The sequence below is a fragment of the Notamacropus eugenii genome, chromosome 2 (assembly GCF_028372415.1).
Source record: "Notamacropus eugenii isolate mMacEug1 chromosome 2, mMacEug1.pri_v2, whole genome shotgun sequence".
NCBI lineage: Eukaryota > Metazoa > Chordata > Mammalia > Diprotodontia > Macropodidae > Notamacropus > Notamacropus eugenii.
In genome coordinates this window covers 509010820-509029863 of record NC_092873.1, presented here as the reverse complement: position 1 = coordinate 509029863, position 19044 = coordinate 509010820, and the positions used below count along the sequence as shown (strand labels likewise).

At 47.3% G+C, this 19044-nt stretch overlaps 1 protein-coding gene across 3 annotated transcripts in view; it reads left to right on the top strand.

Annotated features, from left to right (window-relative positions):
- Positions 1-19044, top strand: part of TRABD2B (TraB domain containing 2B) — a 232038-nt gene that overhangs the window by 165596 nt on the left and 47398 nt on the right. For all 3 annotated transcript variants that reach the window (XM_072649361.1, XM_072649362.1, XM_072649360.1), the window contains one exon: positions 10-184. In XM_072649361.1, the coding sequence (XP_072505462.1) occupies positions 10-184 (175 nt within the window). The remainder of the gene's footprint in view (positions 1-9; positions 185-19044) is intronic.

Sequence of the window (19044 nt, the reverse complement as noted above, 5' to 3'; positions counted from 1 at the left end):
CTCCTTCAGCTCCCTAATTTCATCAACACCACGCTGCCCCCCCATGAGCAAGCCACAGCCCAGGAGATCGATAGCTACTTCCGTCAGGAGCTCATCTACAAGCGGAATGAGAGGATGGCTCGGCGGGTCATGGCACTGCTTCGAGAGAATGGAGACAAGAGTTTCTTCTTTGCCTTCGGTGCAGGTAGAGGGCGGGGAGTGAGTTGCGGGGCCAAGTCAGGAGCGATTATGTGTGGAATTCATTCCATCTCTTCAACAGAGGAGAGATAGTTATTATAACATTTATCTGTCTCCTTTACAGTGGGGAGGGGGTTGTGATAACAGTGTCAAGAGGCTTTAAGAAACACATCCCCACAATCATTACTATCTGTTGTTCAGTGGGTCAGTGGGTCAATCAACAAATGTTGGTGGGAAATGCAGTGCTTGGATTGGAAAATTTATGTGTCCTTTTCTCCCCTTGGAGAAGGAAAGAACTTTGTTCCAAAACTTGTTGATTCTGCCTCTGAGATCATCTCCGGCATTCACCCCCTTTTCCTTCACACAGCCACCATGACTCTGATCCAGGCCTGTCTCCCCTGGGCTATTACAATGGCCTCCTAATTGGTCTTCCTGCCTCCTACCTCTCCCCTCTCCTGCCCATTCTCCAGACCCCTATTATTCCTTTAGCTTATGTCTGACCACATCATTCCCCTGCCCCTTTATCAACTCTCTCTTGATTCCAGACCTCTTTACTGGGCATTTAAAACTCTTTCCAAACTAGCATCATCCATTTCTCTAGTTTGATCCCCTCTGAACACCCACTGTCCAGCTGTACAGGGTCCTTCTCAACCCCTCAGACCCAGGACTAAAGATAGTGCTCCAAATATGGCCTGCACAGGGCACAACCAGTCAATACACATTTATGAAATACCTACTATGTTCCTGGCACTGAACTAAGTGCCAGGGATACAAAAAGAGTCAAAATTCAGCCTCTTCCCTCAAGGAACTCACAGTTGAAAGAGGGAAGCTAGCAGCATGAAATCCATACAAACTGGAAATGAGAGGGAAAGTCCTAGAATTAAGAAGGATTGGTAAAGGCTTCTTGTAGAAGGTGGCACCCATGGAAGGCTGGTTCCATCACCTCCTTCTTCCTGGAAGCCATGTATCTTTCCTAATCTGCTGCCCAATATCTCTTGGTAACTTTGGGGTGGAAGAAGATAAAGCAGGATCCAGGTTTCCCAGTCTATGAGAAGGGCTGGCAGGTGACAAGGATTTACCTGGGAACTGTCTGTGGCTTGGGAGGGGCTGGAGCACCTGCTGGAAGTGCATTCCAGCATCTGGCCTGAGGCTGACTTTCTAACCACATCCCAGTAGCAGCTTTCCCGGGGATTGAACATTTCCTGAAGAGCCAGATCACAGGATGGTGCCCAGGGATGGGGTGGGGAGGAGGGGACCACAGAAAGGATCCTGCCCCTGGACCCACCCTCTTTCTCAGCTTCAGCCTGAAGAAGAGGTGACTCAGAGCAGATACACCCATAGCCTTCAGATGTTGAAGGGGAGGAGAGATTAGCCTTGCTCTGCTTGGTTCCACAAAGTAGAACCTAGAGGAGCCGTGGGCTGGGGGAGAAGCTATGGGAGGTAGGAAGAACCATCTAACATCAGAACCATTTGGAAAAGGAAATTTTGATAAGGAGTGAGCTCTTCATCACAGGACAGGTTCAAATGAAGTCAGTAAGAAACATTTTAGAGGTGCTCCGATTTCAATATAGATGGAGCTAGACACCTCTTAGGGCATGCCCAAGAATTTCAGGATCGTTGGATACCTTATTTCTCTCATTGGCCTCACCATGTTCTAGCACTCAGACCATCCCAAAGAGTCCTCTCTGGCTGTCCTCTCCCTCCAATCCATTGCCATGGGCTAAAGATTCTATAACCCCACAATTCCTGTCAGCTCCACCTTCTATCTGGGTATCTCTGGGTCTCTGTGTTCACCTCTGGAGGTGGAAGGACATTCCTGCCTTGGGGAAGGAGTGTGTCAAGGAAGGCTTCTTAGGTGAAGAGGGTAAGGAGAGCATTTCAGGGAACATACTGAGCAAAGTCATGGTATCTGGGAAGTATCAGGCATGAAGGGGCATGAGGGTGGAGTGGAAGAGGGAGAAGGATCCTAGGGGCATAGAATTAGAACTGAAAAGGGATTCTGGAACAGAACTTCATTGAGTCCAACTGCCTCATTTTATAAAGGGAGAAACTGAGGTCCAGAGAGTGACTTGCCCAGCATCACACAGTAAGCAGACATCTCTAAGGTGAGATTGACTCCAAGTCCAGTGCTCTGTCTGCTCCATCATTCAGAAGGGAGTGTGGGTTGTTCCGACTGGCTGGAACTTCGAGGGAAACCCTGTGATATAATACCATAAAGTAGGTTTGATGGGAGATTGTAAAGGACCTTGAATGTCAAGCCAAGGAATGTCAAATTTGCTTCGTTGACGAAAAGGAGCCCCTGGAGGTGTCAGGCAGAGAGCCAGCATGGTCAGATCTTTGCTGGAAGATAAATCGGTAGCAGGTTAAGATTGGATTAGAGAGAGAAGCGAGTAGAGGGTTTGGGTCATATTGGGATTGGAGGCATCCTTCATGCAGTGGTTGCACAAGGCTGCAGCTCAGAGGTGAGGTCAGTGCTGGGCATGCAGGTGTGGAAGTGGTCTTCTTGGGACAGTAGGTGGAGCAGGCTTTGAATTCTGCCTCTGACACTAACTGTGAGACCAGCTGTGGACAAGCCATTCCCTACATCCCCTACTGAGCCTCAGCTCCCTCCTCTGCAAAATGGGCATAATGATACTTCCAATCTACACCTGTAAAAGCAGGGGTTTGGACTAGCTGGCCTCTGAGATTTCTTCCAGCTCTAAACCCTGATAAACAAACACATGTAATTTGTGATTTGAGAATTCTGAGATGGCCGTTATATTTTCATTAGAAATTCTCTTTATTGTCAATCCCTCTGTGGTGTTTTTCCCAAGCCTCCTTGATCGTGTATATCCCTCAGTCAATCAACAAACATTTCTTAAGAACCTACTGTGTGCAGGATGCTACTGGGGACACAGAGACAGAAAGACCAGACAGATCAGTCCCTGGCTCCAAAGAGTTTCCATTCTGTTGGGGGAATAAGCTGAACAGTGATTGGGAATGAGGGTTCGATGCAAAGTGAATAGAAGGGAATGGATGGTGAGGCACCAGTGGCTGCCAGGGCTCAGTCGGGGCTTCCTGGGGAGGTTCAGAGCCAGCAGGGATCAGCTAGTCAAATGCCCTCATTTTGTAGGAGAGGCAAATGAGACCTAGAAAAGGGAGGTGACTTCTCCAAGGTCCCCAGATGCTGGGGCTCCAGCAGCACGATGAGCGCCCTGCTTTCCTAGAGCCATGTTCTTCTCCTGGCCCTCAGATGACATGGCCAGTTGCCAGTGACCAGAGGCCCCTTAACCTATAGGTCGCCCTCTGCAAAGTGCTTTACTTTTTATATCCCCAGAGCGCGGTGTATTATAAGCACTTAGTAAACGCTTTTCTTTCATTCATTCATTCATGTCCTACCTTTACTACTCGAATGAGAGAATGGATAAATAATAAGACATTTGTCAAGCTGCTACAATGAGCCAAGTCTTGTGCTATGCATGGGAAATGGAGTGTAACAATGTGCCGTCCTCACCAAGGAGCCCATATTCTAATTGCAGGAGACTTCTCGTATAGGAAGAAAACCAGTCAGTTTCTGTGGGCCTCCCTTTCCCCATCTGTAAAACAGAGATATGATTAGATGAATTGTAAAACTTTCAGGGGTAGGATAAGGAGCTCACAATCTCAATTCAGGAAAGAATTGGATGAGAATTTAAGGAAAGCAAAGTCTTGGGGAGAAACTGATCTTTAAAGATGCTTGGTAGTTGACCACCCATACTTCCTGAGCCCAAGGAGATAGATCAAGTTGCTTCTGGATTGGAGCCTCTCTTAGCCCAGCCTTCACATGGCCTCTGTCCGTCTCTGGGGTGTTGTTTGGCCCCCCTGATGGTCTGATCAGGCCTCCGGGACCCTGTGGGGTTTATCTTGAAGGTTTCTAGCCTTGACCCTGGCTGGGATGGAGTGGATGCTGACTGGCCCCAGCAGTCCTCGATCAGGCTGCTATGTGCCATAAGGCCCTGGGAATTTGTCAAGTCTTTTATGGCCACTCTGTCCCTGAGGCCAGCCCAGACCCGGGCTGTTAAAAAGAGTTAATATGCTGGCACAAAGAATATACACATGAAGCCAAGGGTAAGAAACGTTCACTCCTGGCTTATTTCGATTTTATGGCCAAGTCATTTCCAAGCCACACTTATGATAACAGATGGATAAATTTATGGGAGCAGTTAATTCGAGGAAAACTTCCCTCATCTCTGAGTTGGCTCTGGCTGCATTGGATGAGACCTGGCTCTGGCTGACATCTGGCTTTGTCTCCTGCTCTCCCGGGACTCTCAGAGACCGCTATGGTATCTGAGGTCCAAAACTGATGAAATCAGAGCAAGGGGCTTCAACCCAGGCTTCCTGCCCATCTCCCAACTCACCACTGAGTCTCATTCTATAAGCCCACCAACATGGTACAATGTGAGGAAACCGACCACCACAACTGCTTGGACAGGAGGCTGGAGGCCTGGGTTCAAGTCTTGACAACAGCATTTATTTGCTGTTTGACCTAGAAAGAAAGAATAAGTCTCTCTGCAACATGTCTTTGATGCTCCTGGGCCTGCACTCTAAGGCCAAGCAGATTGAGGCTGATCCCTTGTCCTCATAACAACAATCCTTCAGATACTTGGAGACAGCATTCCTGTCCCCTCTGAACCAAGACTAAGTACCACCAATGCCTTCCCAACCCCAATCTCCTGAGCCTGCTCTGAGGAGTCTTCAGATTTCTGTTGGGTTAACCTGGCCTGATTCCATTTCTGATTCCGCTCTGCCCTCACACTTCTGGGGAGGTTTCCTCCAGCCTGGCAAGGGAACCCAACAGTTAGAGACTTTCCTTATCAAGAGATGCCCCCTGCCCCATCTCTCCTCACATGCCTTGACATGAAGCAGAGACTGCTTGTCAGCAACCCGAGGTGTGGGGGATAGATCCCACATGAGGGGATGAGCATGGGCCATGGGAGTGGGAAGGGCTGGAAGCAGCTCTGGTTCACCTCCCTAGTCAGCCCCTCCTTCCCTGCAATCTCCAAAGGCCTAGGAACCTCCCTACAGGTACCATCCCCGCTTTACACAACTGGGAGCCAAGGCCCCAAGAAAGCATGGTGGCTTGCCCTGGATGCACAGCTACTGAGTGTCAGAAGTCCCACTGGAGCTCAGGTCTCACCTAAGTCCAGTCCAGCTCCTTTTCCACTAAGTCACATGACTCACAAGAGTCAAGACCATACAATTTAGGGATGAAAGTGCCCTCTGAATTATAATCACCAAGCCTGACCCTGAAGGAGAGACAGGAAAAATACACTTCTCTCCCTTTTTGCTGAAGTGGGGCACTAGGGAGTAGAAAATTGCAGGTAACTTGGTTATATGTAGCTGGGTGGTACAGTGGATAGAACCCTGGTCCTGGAGGCAAGAAGACCCGAATTCAAATTTTACCTCATACACTTACTATCTGTGTAACTCTGGGCAAGTCATTTCTTCACCTCTGCCTCAGTTTCCTTAACTGTAAAATGGAGATAATAATAGCACTTCCGTACCAGGATTGTTGTGAAGATCAAATGAGATATTTGCTTGGCACAGAATAGGTCCTATTTAAATGATCATTCTCTTCCTTCCTTCCCTCTCTTCTTCCCTTTTACCTGCTCCTTTCCTCCCTTTCCTCCCTCCCTCTTTACTTCCTTCCCTCCCTCTTTCTGTCCTTCCTTTCCTTATAGCATTAGTTTGGAAAAAATGCTTTTTTCCTCTTTCTTTTTTGTAACTTTCCTTCTTTTCATTATCGTGTTAGTCCAGAAAAATTCTTTTCCTCTTTCTTTTATTAAATTGGAGAGGGGGGTATATTCTAAAGTAAAAGTATTGTAAGAGCAGAAAATATCAAAGAAGAGTCAGTCAGCAAGCATTACTAAGTGCTTATTAAGTTTCGGTCCTGGTGTACAATAGAAATTGAAAATAATTCTAAAGAAAGACAGGGAGAGGGACTGGAGAAATTACCTAGTCCAACTCCCTTGTTTTAGTCATGATGAAACTGTTGTTTCCCTTTGTTCTTGAAGAGGGCCATGACATTAGGGAAGTGATGCCATGACTTGCATGTGAATTGGATTCAAGTGAGGGAGGACTATGCAAAGTCACCAGCCTCACTTTCTCCACCTAGGTCTAATGGAGAGATATAGATCAGGGCGACTGGAGATGGCCCTGGATATACAGTAGGGGACCTTGGCCTTTTTAAGCTGATGTCTTTCCCAAGTCTCAGTTTGACTGAAGCAACGTCCAATGTGATTAAGGATAGGTAAGAAATGAGGCAAAGAATGGCCTCTTTTACTTAGTAAAAAAAAAAAAAACAACCTTGGAGGGGAAGACCCTCAGCATTTCTGGCCAAAGTAGACACAATTGCTATTTACACTCACTCTGATCCGTCAGGGCCCAAATAATGACCAAGTGAGACTTGGGGTGGGACCTGTTGTTAGTCAATGAATGAGAACCACGGTGATTTGGGTTTAAGGCATGGTCCTTAAGAAACACATCGTAAACCCCAAGATACCTTTGAGGTTTTAGAGAAATAGCAAAACTGAAGCCTGAATTTGCCCCAGATCATGCAACTGTTAATTGTTGGAGCTGAGACTTGCAGGATCAGGGGCCCTGGAGCTGGAAAGGACCTAGTTATCTCATCCAGCCCTTCATTTTTATAGATGAGGAGACAAAGAAAGGTCACGTGATTTGTCTGGGCCACACTGCACTCATCAGAGGCAGGCAGGATTCAAATCCAGATCTTCAGACTTGTTTTCTTCTGCCCCAGTGGTATCTCTCTGGGATTTGCATGAAGGCATTTCAGAAAGGATTCTGAGTATGGAGGGAAGGGTCGGACCTCCAGTTGGTTTCATGGGGTCCAGGGTTGGGGTGGGCCAGGCTTACACTAGCAATTCTCTGTCTCTTTTCTTTTTTTCATAAGCATTTGATTATGCCCACTTTAGGTTGCTGTGAACCTGGGTGGGTTGACCTTCTCATTAAGGAAAGAAAAAAGATTATCTCATAGTAGGGAAGGTGCTGTCTAGACACAGGATAAGTGAAGGAAAGGGAAAGTGTGAGGTTATTCTAAGCAGGCCAAGATGACGTTTTCTGGGCTCAGATGGAAAGCCTGTGATGTGATGTGTCTTGAACATAGTATCTCTGGAATGAACGTGGCCTCAGGGAGGACGGTATTCAGGAAATGCTGCTCTAGTGGGGAGGGGATTTGCTGAGGCCACTGCCCTCCAAAGTGTTGGCTTCCTAGTCCACTACCTCTTGGGGGAAGTCCTATGCACCTGGGGAAAGATGTAGTGGAGCCTGGAGAAATGCACCCGAAATGACAGGATCCTGGAATATCAGAGCCAACAGGACCCTGGGAGAACATTATAATTCAGGAATATGCTAACCTAGAGAAGAACTGACTTTTTAGGACCATCTGTTACAATTCCTGCATCCTATAAAGGAGACAACCCAGAGAAGGGAAAGGATTTGTCCAAGGTCGCACAGCTAGGAAGTAGCAGTTAATTGATTAATTATGTCAATTGTCCCGTTTAATATATTGGGAAGCTAAGACCCAGCAGTGACCTGCCCAGGACTGCAGGTAGTGGCAAGAGCTGAGATTTGATTTTGTGTCTCTTTGCTCCCAGCCCAGGGCTTTCTCCTCAGGATGCCAGATTCCCTTTCCTATGGTGGACTTCCATGACTTTAGCTAAGTGCCTTCCTCTCTCTGGGCTTCACTTTCCTCATCTGTAAAATGAGAAGGTTACTACACAGGTCAATGATGGGAGTGCTGTGGGCCAGGTGGACTTAACCTCGTCTCCTTAGACTCCAAAGGGGCTTGTGGACAGATTTCAGGAAGTCTGTGGATATGAACAGGGGGTGAAAAACCTTACACCATTCCTTAAATAAAACTGGTTTCCCTTATAATCCTATGTGTTCTGTGTCATACATTTAAAAACATGATTCTGAGAGTAGGTCTGCAGGCTTTACCAGATGGCATGCCCACAACACCTGGGACACAAAAAGGGTGAAAAGCCACTGTAACAGACAGAGTTGACCTAGATTTGAAAGGACCATTTTCCAAGCCCCTTTTTATGGCCATGGTGGAGTGATGTGGGCTGGACAATAGTCCAGGTAGGTAGATTCAGATTAGCTTGAATGGTCCAACATTCAGAGTAGTCATTAATGGTCCAATGTCTACGTCTGAGTGGTCTCCAGGAGAGTGAACAATCAATCAATCAACATTTGTTAAGTGCCTACTATGTGTCACAGTAACAGTTCTGGGCATCACAGTTTAGGAAGGACATTTATAAATCCTGAGAATATCCAGAGAAAAATAACCAGAGTGTTGAAAGGTTCATGATCTTGAATGATAGGAGGAAGACAGGGACTTTTAGCCAGGAGAAGACAAAGGGCAGAACTCAGAAATAGGCGAAATTAAGAAGAGGTCATTCAAGGCTGGAACTTAGGACTTTCTAATAATTCAGTCTGTCCAACAGCACAATGGGAGCCCTTGAGAAGTATCAGACTCTCCCTAGCATAATCAGGAGGGGGTGGCCTTGTCAGGGAGGGGTGGTCCTGAAGGACTCTTTGCCCAGGTATGGGTTGGTCCCCTGTGACTGCCTGTGCAGAGCTGAGATGCCAGGGGCTGAACTGAGCCAAGCAGGAATTCAGGGTCATAAATTCTAACCTAGCTCAGGAAGCCAGAGAGTAGGGAATGCCAGGGAGTTGACATTTTTTCTGACTCAACCTGATTTCCCAAAGTGATAGGTTTTCTATAAACGCAGTCGCGCACCTTACCCAACCCTACCAGGGACTGACCCACTATTGTGTCCATCTACCATTCCTACCAAACTTTCTCCTGCTTCACTTGGCTTGTGGAGCCTTCTACAACAGCAACCGCATGGAGGCAGATGGGAGTGGGAGTCTCAGAGCACCAGAATCCAGCAGCTAGGAATTTCTGGGAGGCTTAATTTCCATTCACTTTTTGTCCCTCCCATTCTTACAAAGGATCGGCTGATCTGACCAGGGAACTCTAGCTAGCACTGAAGGCAGGGCCAAGGTGGATTAACTTACCTGTTCTTTTCCTAACGCAGGTGAGTGCCCATCTCAAGCAGATGGCTCCAGGCTAGTTCTTTCATCCCAAAGCCCACAGCTAACAGGACACCACTATTTTAACATATCTCCTCTTCCCCTCATGCTTCAGGTTTGGGCCCATGCTGAAATGCTCATTCCATCCATGGATTCCTTAGTGCCATAAGACAGCAGGGGGTGAGACCCTAGCAGCCTAATAAAGTTGCTTGTACATCGCGGCTTGGCCTGGAGCCTGGGTTGATTGGCTGATTTGCAGCTGGGACTGTTTTATGAGCCCAAGTGTGGGGAGCCAGCACACCCGCCCAACTCAACATTGGCAGCCCCAAAGTGACAGCCAAGTTAAGCGTCCCGGCTCTGACTCAGAGGGCTGGTTTATTCTGGCTTCATCAATTCTGCTCACAATTCCCTCTCTTGACTGGGGTTCTGGGTCTGTATGATAGGAGGGACCCAGGCTAAGTCGGGGCCCTATGTGCCCTGACCCCAGACCACCTCTTTATCCTTATTTCATGTTCCTCTCTGGCACATGCTCCATAGCCCAGCAAACTAGAGTCATTGCTCTTTTTCAAGAGATTCCATCCCTGGCCTCTGTCCATGTGAACATCCTTTATGTCTGGAATCCGTTCCATCCTCATCCTCCCCTTCCCTTCCTTCCAAGCTTTTTTTAGCTTAGATACTAAATCTAAGATGAGATGCTGTCTCCTTCCTAAATTCCCTAATTTCCAAATGAAAGTGTTTTCTCCACTTTCTAATTCTTCTCTAGGACTTAATCTGAGCTCTTAGCCCCTAGAAGAATGTAAAACCCCAGAGAGCAGGAAATGTTTCATTCTGGCTTCATCTCTCCAGTACCTACAAAGAGTTTTGCACCTACTAGGTCCTTTATAAATGCTTGCTTACCTGAATTGAATCATCCAGACCAGGATAGTGAGTTACCTAGAGACCACGTCAGATGAAGATGAGGTGAAGTCACCCAAAAGGATAGTGATCAAGCGAGGGTCCTCGAGACCAGGCTATATGGAGATCCTATGGAGATGGGGCTTGGGATGCTTAGCTTAGAGTAAAGAAGACTTGGGGGAACATGAGAGTTAATTAAGCACATGAGGAACAGTCGCAGTCACATATGGACTTGTTTGACCCAGGAGGTGGGGCAGATTCAGTTTGTATGTCAGGGATGGGGAGACAGGGGCTTCTCTCCCTGGAGATCATCCAGCAGGGGCTAGGAAAAATTTGTTAAATCACTTCCCCTCTCTAAGCGTCGGTTTCTCCATCTAAAAAATGAAGGGATATGTGATAATGTCTCTTCCAATTCTTTAGTTGTTTAAGTTCTAACTCTGACACTGGGATCTAAGGCAACAAGGTGGCACAATAAATAGAACTCTGGACCTGAAATTAGGAAGAGTGAGTTCCAATTTAGCCTATATGACCTTAGCCTCACTTACGTCAATGGGTAGCACCCACCTCTCAGCGTTTCGGTGAAGATAGAATGAGATCATATTTGTAAAGCTCTTTGCAAAGATTAAAGCATTATGAAAATATTAATGAGTTACTAAGGGACAGACACACACAAAGATAATGACTTGTACTGAGCTGAAGTAAAGGGATAGCAAGAAAGTTCCTGGCTTCCCTGAAAGAGATCAGGACACCTGGCCCAGGTGGAGAATATTCTCTGGTCCTGAAAGAACTGGCAGGTGGCCTTGCTCTGCAGGATCTTTGGAAGATCTCAGAAAATTGAAATGAATCGTGTTGGAGAAAGGCAATTCCCTCCTGCCCCATCAATTTTCAGTGAAGGGGGAAAAGAGTTGACAAAGTGTAGCTGAGCATTTGGAAGAGGAAGCAGCCATCGCAAGGAGCCAACATTGTTTCACTAAGAACCAGTCATGCCAAGCTAACCTCATTTCCCATTTCAACAGATTCTGGACCGATAGATCAGGGGAAAGCCTGCAGCAATTGTTTACTCCACTTTTCGCATGGGTCTTGATACAGTTTCTCCTGCTATTTTTGTGGAGAAAGTGGAGAGACGTGTACTAGATGCTAGTCTAGTGAAGTATAATCAGAAGGGGTTGATTGACTGGACCCAAAGAATAGCCATGGATGGTTAGAGTGACCCTAGGGATCTATGCTTGACCAGGGGTTGGTTCCTATTTTATCAATGACTTGGAAAGAGGCCAAAGGGCAGGCTTATTCATTTGTAGATGACTCAGAGCCAAGAGGGAGGGTTAGGTGGATGTCAGACTCCAAAAGGATCTTGTCACTCTAGGACACTTGAGCTAAATCTAATAAGAAAGACATATAAAACTTTGTTTTGGGGTTCAAAAAAACACCAACTTTACAAGTACAAGATGGGAAACTTTGGTTAGCCAGCAGCTCATCTATAAACAGTGGCCTGCACGCTGAGCATGAGTCAGCAGTAGGAGAGAGAAGCCAAAAAAGCTTGGACTCTTATATCTTGGACTTTATTTAAAAAGGCAGAATGAGCGTAGAGGGAATAGTCTGTCCAGTTCAATTCAATTCAGTTCAATGTAGTTCAATTTCACGTGTATTTCTTGAGTGCCTACTGCATACAGTCTAGGAGTACAAAACTTAAATGGAAGTAGATATAATTCCAGTGTATGGTGTTTAGATAATGAGGATGGAGATGATGATGATGATGGTGAGGAGGAGATGGAGGAGAAGAAGGATGATGACAGCTGATATTTCTATGGATGTTGATAAACTAGAGGTCATCCAGTGAAGGGTACCAGCATTTGTGAAGGACTTTCAGTGTATATTTTATGAGAACCGGTTGAAGGAGTTAGAGATGGTTAGAAGAGAAGGGTTGGAGACACGCTAACTGTCTCCCAGCATCTGAAGGGTAGCCATGTGGAAAAAGGATGGAACCAGGGCCAGTTGTGGGGGAGAGGGAGCTGTAAAAGCAAATTGAGGCTCAGTATTAGGATAAGCTTCCCCAACAATGGGCACTGTACCAGAGTGGTATGGGTTTCCCTGGAGGTGGAGTGATTTCCCCTTAAAGTAGTGACTGGGGGACGTTCCTTAGTTGGGTTTGCTATGTTCATTATGAGTCAAACTAGGTGCTTTCTAGTCTGAGGCTTATCTGGACCTTGGTCTCCTTCTTTGCAAAATTAGAATAATAACCCTTCCCCTACCCAGGTGGCAAGACCGTTAAGGGAAAGCTTCCTAGGAATGGGCATTTGTTAATCATTCTGTCTCCATCTCCCCAGAGTCCTACAATGCTCATACTATGTGATAGGGATGACAGCCTGGAAGCAGCTTCACTATAATAGGCAGAGGCTGTGCCAGGTGTGGGTGTGGGATGCTGAGCAGGTAGACCACTCTCTGGGCCTCAGTCTCCTCCTCTATAAAATGGGATGCTAATCCTGCTGGCACCCACCTTAGAGGGTTAGTGGGAGCCTAAAGGCCCTGGAAAATAGGAACTTTGGCTGGGCTGACTGACAGAATTATCGGGAGCTGAACCATTCCAGGGTCTCCTTGGGCCAGTGAAACCCAGATTTGCAGTGTTTGCAGATCTCCTTCTCTGAAAGCCTGCCCCCTCAACCCCAGCTGGGCTGTAACCCAGGGCTTCCTGCAGGAAGGCAGACTGGCTTGCCAGCCCCAGCCTAAGTCCCCTTCACTATCACCACCACCAGCACCCCACCCACCCTCCTTCCCTGCCGCCCACCCACCAGCCCAAAGCTGGATTTTTTTTTCCTTCTGTCTGGTTTTTTAACACTTCCCAAGTTTTCTGAAAACTCAGCAAGTTCTGTGGGGTGACCCAAGCTCAGAAACAAAGACAGCTTTCAGCTCCAATCATGCACACATGTACACCCGCATACCCACAGAGGCCTCTGGGTGCTGGGTGAGCCAGGGACTTGGGCTTTCTGGACTGGGTGGGTCCATTTTCGGTCAAGACAAACAATGGAGTGTCAAGAAAAAGTCCTGGATTTGGAAACAAGACCTGGCTCTGACCCTGGCTCATCAAGTCTCTTTATCTCTTCAGACCTCAGTTTCCCCATTTGTAAAAAGAGGGGGTTGGTCTCTAGGGTTTCTTTGAGTCCTTCCTTCCCTCCTTCCCTTCTTTCTCTTTCTTTCCTTTTTTCTTTCCTTCCTTCCATCCTTCCTTCCTTCCTTCTTTCCAGGACAGTTCTCAATTCAGTCATCATAGACAAAGTGACCCAGCTCTTATCCTGAGATATAAATTAAGTCCTGACTAGAAGCTGAGACCTGAGTTCTTGTCTCAGTTCTGCTGTGGACTTACTGTGGGACTCTCTTTACTTTCTTTCTATTTTCTCATCTAGGAAATGAATTGTTGGAGGATGGAAAATAGGATCACAGACTCCTAGACCTAGTCCCCACTCCTCACTCAATGAAGGACATGCTTTGTGCTGCTTGCCCTGGGCACCAAACATCCCTGTTATAGCCTCATCTGGCCCTGAAGAAACAAGGGAGAAGGGCAGCTTCTTACCATTTCTCCAAACCTGTCCCTCATTTTGCCATTAATTTTCCATCTGTGGGACCACCATCACCCTGTCTCCCATTTTTGTAACCTTGGCAGCTAGATGGTATCAGAGATCATGGTCTGGACTTGGAGTCAAGAAAACCTGAGTTCAAATCCCACCCTAGATACTTAATAGTTGTGAAACCCTGGGCAAGTTACTTAATCTCTGACTGCCTCAGTTTCTTCATCTGTAAAATCTAGATGATATTAACAGTACCTACCTTGCAGGGTTGCTGTGAGGATCATAACATATATAAAGTTTTGAAAACCTTTAAGTGCCCTATGAATGCTAATTGATTATGAGGGTGGTGGTGGTGGCAGTGGTCATCTTTGACTGTCCTTGCAAATCTCATCAGTTCCAGAGCCTGGTGTATCTCCCTTCTTGTCGCTCATGGCCCTACTCTCTCAGAGGCCCCGTCCACACCCACTAGCCTACTGTAATATCTTCCCTTCAGGTTTTCCTGCCTCAATTATTCCTGCACCTCCAGAACCACTTTCCTGATGCTCAGATCAGACTGTGTACCTCCTTTGTTCCCCCTAAAGCAGCAAATGTGGAGTCCAGCTCCATAGCCAATGCTTGATGAGGTCTGCCTGTGTGTGAGTGGCACACACACATGTACTAGTTGTGACTGTCAGCCCAGCAGCCCTGTGCACACTGCTCCCATTACGAAACAGCCTGACACCAATTCTCCTTCTTATCAGGGCTGACTTAGGATGGAAACATGCAATGCAAGAAGTGGGCTGTAAAGCCAAGGGGCTATAGATGCTAAAAACAGCACACTAATTGAGTGTCAGAACCTTGAGGGAGGCCAAGGGGAAGGGGCTGGAGTCCTCCTGAGGAGCCTTGCCCTGGGGAGGCAGTGCTGGCCTCTTAAGGGGAATCACAGTCACAACACTTCGGAGCTAGAAGTGATCTGAGAGGCATGTTGTCCTCTGGGTACTGAGCCTTGTCTAGGCACTATGGGGGAGGGGGGCAAAATAGGACAGAGAAGAACAGAAACCATTGAATCAGGAAGGGCCCTTAGAGACCACCTAGGCTGCCCAGGCCCATTTTACATGTAAGAAAAATGAGGGGAAGAGATTTGGTCAGGTACACTTCCAGGTGAGGTGGTTTCTAATCCAGGGCTATGCCTCAGGTCTTTTCGACCCTCCTCCACTTTCTACACCTCCCTCCCCCCATATCACCATTGGGAAGAGAGCAGAAGAACACCAATGGGTCATGGAATTCTAGTCTCATACCTAGAAAGGACCTCAGAACACTCATGGCTCAGCCCACCCCCTCTACAGGACCTTTCATCATGCGGGACTTTAGAGAGAATCTAGTCTAACCCCTTCATTTTATAAGTGGGAGTGCTGAGCTCATACAGAGGAAGTGAGTGGCCCAAGCAATCACAAAGCAAGGCAGAGTCTCCTGGGGTCTCCTTCACTTGGCTCCAGTCAAGTTATTCCTCCTGGCCCTGTTGCAGCCCCTTATATAACTTAGCCCCACTTCCACGAAAACGGGAACATTGGTGATGGCAGACTTGCTTACATGAGAGAACATCTGTTTACAGAAACCTCCAAGTGTTTATATTCACGCTCCCATGTGTCTGAGGTCCCCAGGCTGCTTCTTCCCTTCTTTGGCCCATGATTAATTGTTCCAGTGGGATTATTCTCCCTGACTTGGACTTAATGGGCCAGCATCATTAATCCCCTCTGAGGTTAACCATATGTTTGGACATTTAAAAGAAATAAACCATTAGGGGACTTTTTTTCCCCTTCCATGGCCAAGAAGTCATGGCCTCAGAGAATAAGGGTCAGACTTTGGAATGGGAGCCCTCCCAGAATCTCAGAGTGGGAAGGGACCCCAGGGACATGTAGTCCAACCCATGGTTGAACAGGAATCCCCTGCATTCTGACTGGTGACTGCCTGACTTCTGCTTGAGCATCTTCAAGGAGATGAGGATGCACATCCCACTTAGGAAGAACCCTCATGATCAGGAAGGTCTTCCATGGTTTTGGCGTACGCATCTGCTTCTTTTTAGAGTGGGCCTGGAAAACAGAATTCTGCTCTAGTCCATCAAATTCACTTTGAAAAATCAACAATCAGTATGGTAGGATCTCTGCCCCCAAATCAGGTTCAAATGGAGAGCCTGCCTGTCCCCTCCCCATGGCTTCACCAAAGATACCTTCTCCATGTCTCCAAGATGCCATGTTAACTGTTCTTGGAACAGCGTCAATTCCTCAAATCCTAGGACCATTGATCTGGATTAGGAAAGGACTCAAGAGGACAATCCCCTGCTTTTATATGTGAGGAAATTGAGTCTGCAAGAAGTAAAATCACTTGCTTAAGATCCTACAAATAGTAAAGTGGCAGAAGGAGGATTTGAACCCAGGACCTCTGACTCCAAAGCCAGTATTCTTTCCATGGACTAGCATATATTATAGTTATCCGTATTTTATCTAGTCTTTTCTTCTCTGGCACTGAACACAAGATTCTGTACACAGTAGGTGCTTAATAAGTATTTGTTGAATGAGTGATAAGCTTTAGATTTGATTTAGATAAACTTTTAAATTATAAACTCCTTGAGATTAGGTGCTGTTTTTTGCCTCTTTCTGTAACCCCAGTGCTTAGCACAGTGATGGCATATAGTAGGTCCTTAATAAATGTTTGTTGAATGAATGAATGAATGATAAAAACATAACACCTGTCCTCAAGAATATCACAGTACTGAGTCAGGATAAGACAGGAGCACAGATCACAGTAGATAATATTCTGCATGAGGTGGGATGCAAGCTAGGTGAGATCTGTGAGATCTGAGAGGGAAGGACTTTACCACCCAAAAGGAATCAGGGCAGTCTTCCTGGAGGAGTGGGTATTTAAATTCTGTAGATAAGCAAGGAGAGAGACAGAGCCAAAGGGAGTGCTTGTCAGGGCCTCTGCCATGGATGGGGAGGGATGGACATGATCTGGCAGAGAAGCCCCTGATTCCCCTAGCAGGTCCTTGGTACTTCCTGATTCAGATTCCAGTGACAGAAGGGTCTGTCTTGTGGGTACCTTCTTTTCTAACTCTCCAGGACAGAAGTGGGTAGAAGCTTGAAAGTTCTTTCTCCCTTCTGGAGAACACTTTATCCAGAGAGTTGGAGAGGACAGTGAGGATGCTGAGCCCCACAGCAGCCTGACTCACAGGCTGTGTTTCCAATCCACAGAATGGGTGAGTGTATCTGGACAGTCTTGGCTGAGGTCTGGGGCAAGAGGGGAGGCCAAGAATGGGAAGGCTTTGATAGAGAGGACAGGGCTGAATGATGAGGCTTTTCACAAGAAGGCGGGGTGGTCTGTGTGGACACAGGGTAGAGGGCTTCTGATCTGTTTAGTCAGGAGAGCAGCAAGAGGACACTTGGCTGAGATAAGGGGTGTAATGGATAGAGCCTGGAAGTCACATCAGAAAAGCTTGGGTTAAAATCCTATCTCAGATTCTGGGCAAGTCACTTAATTCCCCTAAGACTCAATTTCTTGATCTGTAAAATGGGGGTAATAGATAATAATAGGTAGTAATAACCCTCTTAGGATTATTGTCAGGATCAAATAAAATAATATTTCTAAATCACTTTGAAAACATAAAGGTCACCCTCCCCACCCCCATACCGTGTGCCCGGCACTGTGCTGAGTGCTTTACAGACATTACCATATTTAATGCTAAGATGCTATATGAAAGGGGCATGTTGTAGTTGTTTGGGTGAGGGTGCTCCCAAAAGGAAGCACAGGGAGGGTCAAGGACAGCAGAAAATCCTGGGCTAAGGGGGATTTCAGAAGGGGAGAGAGGATGAGGGACAGGGCAGGGAAACGGAAGAAAAGTTCTGGGCTTGAGTCAGAGGGGATCACAAATGGAAAAGGAACCTGTGAATGTCTGCTCTTATCCCGGATAAGACAAGTAGACCTGTCCTACAGGAAGAGCCCAGATCACACAGGGAGCACTGCAAGGTCTGATGGGGGGGGGGGGGGGGGGGTTCCTTCCAGGGAATGGTAACAGTGAAGGCCCCTGTATCCTCAAGTCCTTCCCACTCTTGGTATTCTTAGTTTTAAGGTTCTTTCAGCTCTGACCTTCCCTGTTCTAAGCTCTCTCCCTGCTCTGACCTTCCCCCAGCTCTTACATTCTTTACTGTATGTTCTCAGCCTTCCCTCATCTCTGGCTTTCTATGACTGGCTCCATGCCTCTCCCTCAACTCTCTGCCCTCCTCCCCCTGTGCCCTCTTTCTGGCTTCCACAAGAAAACTAAGGAGCCTGTCCTTCCTCCTTCCCTCCCTCCCTCCCTCCCTTCCTTCCTTCCTTCCTTCCTTCCTTCCTTCCTTCCTTCCTTCCTTCCTTCCTTCCTCCCTCCCTCCCTCCTTCCCTCCCTCCTTCCCTCCTTCTCTTCCTTCCTTCCTTCCTTCCTTCCTTCCTTCCTTCCTTCCTTCCTTCCTTCCTTCCTTCCTTCCTTCCTTCCTTCCTTCCTTCCTTCCTTCCTTCTTTCTTTCCTTCCTTCCTCCCTTTCTCTGTGTCTCCAGCCCTGTCCGCAGCAGCAGCAGCAGCAGCAGCGGCTGGGGGTGTGTGTGTGCAGAATTAGCATTTGAAAGAAGCCCCTGCATTAATTTCAGACGGAACATAAATATGGGCTCAGGCCCCGTCTTCCCAAAGAGGGGAACTGAGCCTGCTCTTCTCACCAGCAGAGGGGAAACATGTGGGGGGATTAAGGACAGTAATAGAGGCTTTCAGTGGCAGCCCTGCCCTGAAAACATCTGGCTGGGTGCCCCTTCCTCGCCCCCATCCCCCCAGTCCCCTGGCGCTGTCTCTGGGATGACTGTTAATTGCCCCATTGTTTCTTGGTCCCTTGCACAATCCTCTCTCCATCTGTGGAGTCTTGGAAGGGACACGTCTTGTTTCTTATGATTCCTTGCTCTGAAACTCAAACTTCTGGGGCCAACAACAGAAAATGAAACAACAGTTCTCCTTCTGGCAGCACCTTAGATGAATTAATGATCAGCGGCATGGACACAGTGTTTCACCTTGGCAGAAGCGCCTTACAGTTTATGAAGCCCATACACTCATTCTCCCACTGGATCTTTCCAGATGTGGGCGCTGATGCTGTAGAGGGAGGCCCCGCCTGGGCCACACGGGGTGGCCAAGCATCCTTCAAGGACAGAGGCTGAAATGTCTTCAGGAAACTGGGGAACATAGTACAGCACAACCTGTCAACCCCTAGGTGGCACAGTGGAGCAAAGTGCTCAACTTAGAATCTGAAAGACCCGAGTTTGAATCCTGCTTCAGACACAAGTCAAAATGA